At 29.4% G+C, this 8,271-nt stretch overlaps 2 protein-coding genes and 2 pseudogenes across 4 annotated transcripts; 1 reads left to right on the top strand and 3 right to left on the bottom strand.

Moving 5' to 3' along the window:
* Nucleotides 1-504: 504 nt before the first annotated feature.
* LOC143191936 (venom serine carboxypeptidase) lies at nucleotides 505-2,799 on the top strand. The gene is made up of 5 exons (XM_076397379.1): nucleotides 505-1,242; nucleotides 1,480-1,710; nucleotides 1,826-2,205; nucleotides 2,267-2,445; nucleotides 2,496-2,799. The coding sequence occupies exons 1-5, from the start codon at nucleotides 786-788 to the stop codon at nucleotides 2,656-2,658; spliced, it is 1,410 nt and encodes a 469-aa protein (XP_076253494.1). The 5' UTR covers nucleotides 505-785; the 3' UTR covers nucleotides 2,659-2,799.
* A 30-nt stretch (nucleotides 2,800-2,829) lies between these two features.
* ND-B14 (NADH dehydrogenase (ubiquinone) B14 subunit) lies at nucleotides 2,830-3,432 on the bottom strand. Its single transcript, XM_076397380.1, has 3 exons — nucleotides 3,238-3,432; nucleotides 3,068-3,183; nucleotides 2,830-3,017 (listed from the first exon to the last, which is right to left on the bottom strand). The coding sequence occupies exons 1-3, from the start codon at nucleotides 3,359-3,361 to the stop codon at nucleotides 2,889-2,891; spliced, it is 369 nt and encodes a 122-aa protein (XP_076253495.1). The 5' UTR covers nucleotides 3,362-3,432; the 3' UTR covers nucleotides 2,830-2,888.
* Nucleotides 3,433-3,551: 119 nt separating this feature from the next.
* Nucleotides 3,552-5,232, bottom strand: LOC143191938 (venom serine carboxypeptidase pseudogene; annotated as a pseudogene). The gene is made up of 2 exons (XR_013004677.1): nucleotides 5,138-5,232; nucleotides 3,552-4,999 (listed from the first exon to the last, which is right to left on the bottom strand). The product of XR_013004677.1 is annotated as a venom serine carboxypeptidase pseudogene (transcript).
* A 93-nt stretch (nucleotides 5,233-5,325) lies between these two features.
* LOC143191937 (venom serine carboxypeptidase pseudogene) lies at nucleotides 5,326-7,021 on the bottom strand (annotated as a pseudogene). Its single transcript, XR_013004676.1, has 2 exons — nucleotides 6,890-7,021; nucleotides 5,326-6,833 (listed from the first exon to the last, which is right to left on the bottom strand). The product of XR_013004676.1 is annotated as a venom serine carboxypeptidase pseudogene (transcript).
* Between the last annotated feature and the right edge of the window lie 1,250 nt (nucleotides 7,022-8,271).

The following is an 8,271-nucleotide window of genomic DNA, read 5'->3' as shown; positions in this document are numbered from 1 at the left end:
AGTATAATAATAAAACAGTAATCTAGTAAAAAAAACTCTTAAAACATATAAGGTATACGATTTAATAAGGTATACGATTCAACGATCCGTAAACAATTAGTACTAACCTTTAAGTTAGTAATTTCAGTTAATAGAAAAATAGACTAAGGAAAATAAGCAATAAGCAATATTGAACAATTTTGGGATTAAATTAAACAGATCCAAAAACGATCGAAAATAAGAAATTTACAATGCAAAAAAATAAACAACTTATAGGTTAGGCACAAGTAGAATGATTATATTCAAATTCTTTCCCGTAAATAATGAGAAGCGTTATTATTTTAACTAAAAAATTATAATGTAAAAACATTACGCATATATGTGGAACCACTGTCAAAAAGCCATTCGATTTCAAAGCACCATCTCTCGGCGGCCACCCGGAACATATTTTAAATTTGATTTATTTCATATATTATTAATGTTTTACTTTTATGATTCCTATTCCCTACAAAATTTTTGTATATCACTCACACACTACTCAACTGAAATATACAAATAAATGATTGTGACTAGCAAATAAAATTAATATTTGTAAAATTATTTAGTTACTAAAGAAGTACTCAACTAAAACATTGCATTAGTTAATTATGGAAGATTCTTTCACCAAGTATATAACCTATTTTTATAAACTATAGATTGTGGTAATGTATTTGGATATGATAATGTAAACTTCCGATAACCTTTTGTTAAAATATTCTCAATTCTTAGTTATCTCTATTAAGTCGCCATTATATTATTGTGTAAAAATGAAAACTTTTTTAAGTTTTATCCTTCTATATTATTTTAAGATAATAAATAGTGCCTTTCCGAATTTTTACACCAAGATACCTTCAGAAGCAATAACTGGTAACGCAGGAAATCCACTTATATTAACTCCCCTGATTGAACAAAATAAGATTCAAGAAGCTCAAAATGCTTCATTAGTTACTTTTAATGGGTTTAAGAACTTTACTAGTTATTCTGGGTATTTAACTGTAGACAAAGATTATAACTCAAATATGTTTTTTTGGTATTTTCCATCCACTACTGATTCAGATAATGATCCTGTAGTTCTCTGGTTACAAGGGGGCCCAGGTGCATCCAGTATGATTGGTCTTTTTACAGAAAATGGACCTTTCTCAGTTAAGTTTAAAAAAGGACTAAGAGAGAGACAATATACCTGGGTACACAACCATAATATGCTGTATATTGATAATCCCGTTGGTAAATATAGTATATATTCATATATATATATATATATATATATATATATATATATATATATATATATATATATATATATACATATATATATATATACATATATATATATATATATATATATATATATATATATATATATATATATATATATATATATATATATATATATATATATATATATATATATATATACTTACTTAATACACTTAATATACATATATTTAATACCCTTTTTAGGAACTGGTTATAGTTTTACTTCAGGTGGATATGCACAAACTGAAAATAAAGTTGGAGAAGATTTATATTCTGCATTAATTCAGTTCTTTACATTATTTCCAAAACTACAAAAGAACCCATTCTTTGTAAGTGGAGAATCTTACGGTGGCAAATATGTTCCTGCTGTATCGTATATAATACATTCAAGAAATCATGCTAAAAATCCTCCTCAGTTAAAAATTAATCTTCAAGGTAATAAAATTACTAAAATGTTATATTGCTATTATTTCTAAATTATAAATTCTTTATTTAGTAACTTAACAGATTAAATATTTAACTGTAATACTTTAAAAATACTTTGTTTTAGGCTTGAGTATTGGGAATGGTCTTACTGACCCAATAAACCAGCTAAAATATAGTGATTATCTCTATCAGATAGGTTTAATTGATAGTAATGGAAGAAAAGTTTTTCAATCATATGAACAACAAGCAACCAGTTACATTCAAAATAATCAGTTTATAAAAGCTTTTAAAGTTTTTGATGAACTCCTTAATGGTGATACCAATAACCATACCTCAATATTTAAAAATATTACTGGTTTTGACAATTACTTTAATTATCTCTATCCAGTAGATCCATTGAATACAGAGCTGTTGCTTATGGGAAAATACATACAAAGATTAGACGTTAGGCAAAGCATTCATGTTGGGAATACTAGCTTTAACATTGAGAATCAAATAGTAGAGGTAAGTTTTTCAAATAACTATATTTTATTGGCTAAAAAGAAAACTGTCAATTATTTTTAAGCAAAATTTAATGAATGATGTTATGCAAAGTATTGCTTCATGGCTGTCAGAACTTTTAAATAATTATAGAGTGTTAATCTATAATGGGCAATTAGATATTATTGTAGCTTACCCATTAACAGAAAACTACCTTCAGAATTTATATTTTAATGGTGCAGATCAATATAAAATTGCTACAAGGTAATAATTGTATCTACAAAAAATGTGTATATATTTGTTAACTATTTCAGGAATAAATGGTATGTAAACAAAACATTAGCGGGGTATGTCAAAACTGCTGGATATTTAACTGAAGTTCTTGTCCGAAATGCAGGTCATATGGTACCAGCAGATCAACCTGCTTGGGCTTTTGACTTGATATCAAGATTTACAAGAAATAAAACCTTTTATTAGGAAAAGATTCCCCTTACTTAAAAGGAAATAGAAGAATATGATTTTAATCGATTATTATTGTAAACAATTTTGTTTAGTTTTAGAATACTTTTTATATTTTACTTTGTGAAAATTTTATATTAATAAATCATAAGCTTTGTACATATGCCTTTAGGGTATATTAAATGTACCTTATATAATTTTACCTATATATTTATAGTACTACATATTTTATTCTTAAATACCATATATTAATCTTTGCTAGTTAAAAATTTTGAAAGAAAATCTGTTGGTTTAGGCTCAATTGTGTCTTTGAAATAAGCCATTATGTGACCTTTTTGTTTCCAAACATTTACAGTTTCTTTCAACTCCATTTGCCCCTAAAACATAATGATTCAGAAATGTATTATTTCAGTTAATCTTACCATACCTTAATAATCATCATATCGATGACCCTCACATCTTTGATATCATCGTATTTAGTAAATTCCTCCCTGAGTTTCGAGCGACATTGCTCAACATTTTTTGGAATATCATATCGTCTCACTGAAAATTACAAATATTACATAAACTATAAATGAGGTTATATATTTCACATACCAATATAAGGTAATTGTCTAAACCATGCTTTATATAAATGTAATACCCTTTTTCTAGCTTCTTCTTTGTCAAGGGATAAAATGGGTTTAACTTGTTTCAAAGACTTTTTTAGAGGTTGTGCCATTTTCTACTATTTTTACTGCAATGAATTTGAGCCAATTTGTGCTCCACAGAGTATCTTAACAAATTAAATTTCCCAGCAGATGACAGTAGATATTATGTTCTATTTTAGCAGAATCTAGTAGTTCCAATTTAAAGGAATATGGGGAAGAAGAGCTGTTGATTTGGTATCTAACCAAATTTATAAATGAATGTTTTTGTTTATGTATTATTTATTTAGAACAGTAATGTGTGTAAAACAATATATATATATATGGTCAGATGGATTATATAATATCAACAAATTGCTTATCATAGAGATTGCCTTATAAAATTAGAAATTAGGTTATAACACCATTTTGGCTGATCAAGGGGTACCATATGTCCAGCATTTCTTACTAAAACTTCAGTAAGATTTCCACCAGACCTAATGTATCCACTAATTTCCTGATTAATAATCCATATTCTTCTTACAGACTTATTATAATCGTTGGCTCCAGTAAAATTTAATTTTGAAATAAAATTTATTGTTGAAGGATAACCTACTATAATATCATCTTGACCACTATATAATAAAATTCTATAGTAGCTAAGTAGTTGTGCCAGTATATTTGCTTGACTATGTGGTATATCCAGCCACAATTTCTTCTCAACAGTTTTCTTGTTTATATCAAATTTGATTCCGCCCACATGTATTTTTCTCTTGATTCCATCATTGTTAATAAAATTGGTCCAAGTTTCATTTGTGTTATTTACTAGTAGGTAGTTATATGGAGATAATAACCCAGTAGTATTTAAAATTATTGACTTTTCTGTATATCCTATAGCAAATTGGTCCATCAAATTACTAGCCAGCATAAATTTTCTTTTTTGAATATTTTCTATAATCTTATATTCATATTCTTTAAAATTTTGCCTCTCGTTTTCGTCAATTAGCCCTAGTTTATATAAATAATCACTATATACCATTTGATTCTCAGGGTCAATTAATCCATTTCCGATAATTAAACCTTGAAGGTTAATGTGTGTACAAATTTCATTTTGCTTTATAGCGTATCCTAGAGCTGGAATATACTTTCCAGCATATGATTCTCCAGCTATAAAAAATGAATTTTTTTGAATTTCAGGAAATAGTTTAAAGAATTGTGTCAAAGCAGAGCATAAATGTTTTGATATAATTGTTTGATTTTCAGCATATCCATCATGAGTAAAACTGAATCCTGTTCCCACTGGTTGATCTATGTACAATATTGAGTGATTCTTGGTCCAGCTTATATTTCTTCGCTCTAATTTACCTTCATTAGTTACTAAAAAAGGCCCATTTTCTAAGAAAAGTCCTGTTAAACTTGACCAGCCTGGCCCACCTTGTAACCATAATATTAATGGATCTTTATTAAAATTCTGTTCTGATGGAAAAAACCAAAAGAATAAATTTGAACCAAAATATTTATCAACTGTAAAATATCCAGAGTAACTGACTAGTTTAGGATAGTTTGGAAGCTTCACTTTTGATAATTGAAGAGCTTTTTTAAACTGATGATTTTCTATTAAAGGAGTAAGAATCAATGGATCCGAGTCACTATGTGGACTTTGAATGGTATCATCTATCTGGTATATTATGCAACAAAGGATAGAGGTATAAAACAAATTCATTATTTGTAACCTAAAACATATTAATGATTATATATATATATATATATATATATATATATATATATATATATATATATATATATATATATATATGTATATATATAATATATATATTATATGTTTATAAGTATAGTAAAGTTTTACTTACTAATTGGAGCTAAGTTAAAAGCTATCTAAAGGTTATCGCGAACAGTTAAAAGAAAATTACTGCCTGATTCAAAGAGTAATAGTGGTACAATTTTGTTTTGAATATGTTATTTATCTCAAAAGCTGTATTATTGTTTTAATTGTGTATAGGATTAATGTTTTTGATTAATTTTGGGTGAACAAATATAATTTTATTTAAGTTATTTTTATTTTATATTATTTTTTAACATTCAGTTAAGCTTATATAAATTAATAATTCAAAAGTCTGTAGAAAGATAGTTTTTTTATATATTAAATAACATTTTTGGCAAACTATAATGCTTAATCTAAAGTTGTATTTCTCACAAATTTATAGATAAGATCATAAGACCATTTTGGTTGGAATGTTGGAACCATATGTCCAGCATCTCGAACTAGGACTTCTGTTAAATATCCACCAGTTTTCCAATAGCCAGCTATTTCATCACCAACTCGCCAAATTTGACGTTCTCCTGCTAGATACTCATCGTGTCCGTTGAATGATAGTTTTTTAAGAAAATTTACCATCAGAGGATATGGATCTGCTGTATCTAATTGTCCATTGTAAAACAGCGCTCTGTAATTGTTAAGAAGTTCTTCAATCCATGGTGCTATGCTTTTTGATTTATCAGCTAATAAATTATCATATACAGTGTCACTACTTATACCATACTCGACATTTCCAACATGCACTTGTGGTCTAAGTTCATCTTGGCTGAGATAAGTAGCAAAATATTCTAGATCCTCTTCTTTTATCGCCTGGTGATTGTAAACATTTGGTAAACCGTTACTGTTATGCATTTTAGATCTAATAGTTTCTAGTAAATTAGTTGCTTTTTCGTATTCTTGTCTTCGTATCGCACAGGTAAACATTGCGTGTAAAGATTTTAAATTTGTTTTCAGGTTCGAATCTATTAATCCAAGATAATACATATAAGAGCCATAGTCGGCTTGGTTTATTGGATCACTTAGGGGGTTTCCAATGGCAAATCCTTGCAGATTAATTTTGAGATCTGCGCCTGGGTTATTCTTGTGGATAGTATAAGAAATGCTTGGTACATATTTTCCTCCATAAGATTCTCCAGTGACATAGAAATCGTTATTTTGAAGATCTGGGAATAACGTGAAGAATTGCACTAGGGCACTATATAAGTCGTCCCCAACTTTGGTTTCGTTTTGAGCAAAACCACTATCGGTAAAACTAAAGCCAGTACCAGCTGGATTATCGATGAATAATACTGAATGGTCTCTTGTCCACGAATAATCTCTGTAACTCAATTCTAGATTTTCATTAACTTCATAAGGCCCATTTTCGGTGAATAAGCCGTAAAGACTGGATGCTCCTGGCCCGCCTTGTAACCACAGAATTACTGGATCTTCGCTTGGATTATTTTCGGATAAAAAGAACCAGAAGAATAAATTGGAGTTATAGGTCTTGTCTACCGTAAAGTAACCGGAATAACTCGTGAGGTTATTTTTTGTTAGTTCCGAGTAGGTCACTTTTGCTTTTTGCTGAGCCTCATTTATTGAACCGTTTTCAATGTAGGGGGTAAGTATGAGAGGTTCTCCAACATCTTCAAGTTCTCTATGTGGCAGAGGCTTATCTTTATAGTAACCTTCAGATTGTTTAATTATATAAAGTCCAAATATAAAGAATACAATATTCATTTTCGAATTCGCTAGAAAAATAATAGTATTAGGTTTCAGTTTAAAAATATAACTCATAAATACTTACTGGTAATATAAACCAAACTACCTAATAACAACACAGTAATTACTAGTATTGGTGAAACATTTTATCGCGGGGATAATTAAAATTTAATAAAGGAATAAAACGTATATATTATTACAAGTGTTCTTGATATACAAATGCTTTTCATATTTTATATTCACGATAAATTATATTCAAGTCATTGTACTTGTCTGCTTGAGATAATATGGTTATGATAGGTAATTCAGACATACAACATAAAAACGATTAAATTTCAATTGAGGGTATGTTAATGTTTAATTCAAGATATTAAATAAAACATTTAGAGTTTTTGTATTATTGACTTTCAGATCGGAACCGGGTTTGTTGTCTAAAACCAGCTGATGTTTCGCAGTCATTGCAGATTACATCGTCAGGACGGGAACTTTGATATTGAGACACTCCTAATCAGGCTATTCTGAGTAAAATGCCTTTTGCAGCTGAGTAATCAGCCAATACGGATCTTGCTTTATTATGGTCTGTTGAATGATTAAAAACCCAGAAGGATGGTGTGCCAGATAAGGTTGGTCTTCAATCTCCACGATAAACTGGATGTTGAAATTGAGTCAGAACTGGTTGAGTTTGTCCACTGTATGATTCCAAACGGAAAAGGTTCCTCCACATTGAGTTTGTATTTCACAGCCATTAACAGAGCACAACCTTTCGAATTTTATGGATGGATGGAAATAATTTCTAACAAAATTGGAAATTATTTTTGTGTGCTGGGTATTTTTTATGTACAAAAGGACTATAACCGAAGCGGAGGAAAGGCGTGATAAATACTATGGGAATTCTGCACAACGAATTTTAATGATAAAGAAGTGCTTATCTGAGTTCTGTTTTGTTCCAGAACATTCAGTTCGTCTAAAAGAGTACAATCGATGCAATGATATTGGACGATCAGATAATCAGATATCGATATGTAAGGTGGCTGAAGCTGTGGACATCTCAAACGTGTGTGACCTCTTCAAAGGAGTGTTTGACGATGTTCAGCCGCTATCCGAACAAAATACCGGAAGAAGAAGAAGCAAACAAAATAGTGGGTTTCTCCGGATAAACGTGCACCAAAGTAGGCTAAGTTGTGCCTGCCGGCCAACAGAGTTATGGCACAGATTATTTTGCAAACTGTGAAACGATCACTACTATTATTATGAGCTTTTGGAAAACTTGATATTGATTTGAAATATCAAAAACGATAGCATCTAGAGAAGAAAAAAGTGTTGTTCCATGAAGACAATATACAGATATATACACACACACAAATTATCAGTACATATTCATAAAATTCGGTCCCGACCTTCATAGAGTCAACACGTGTTTTTTCATTCTCGAAAACGAGTCTCCGTAAATATCAAATAAAAATTCAT

The sequence above is a fragment of the Rhynchophorus ferrugineus genome, unplaced genomic scaffold, assembly GCF_030347505.1.
Source record: "Rhynchophorus ferrugineus isolate W39M unplaced genomic scaffold, kcgeb_rfMv2 rfM2, whole genome shotgun sequence".
In the NCBI taxonomy this organism is placed as follows: Eukaryota; Metazoa; Arthropoda; class Insecta; order Coleoptera; family Curculionidae; genus Rhynchophorus; species Rhynchophorus ferrugineus.
Note: the sequence above shows the minus strand (reverse complement) of the source record. Positions and strands in the feature narration are given on the sequence as shown.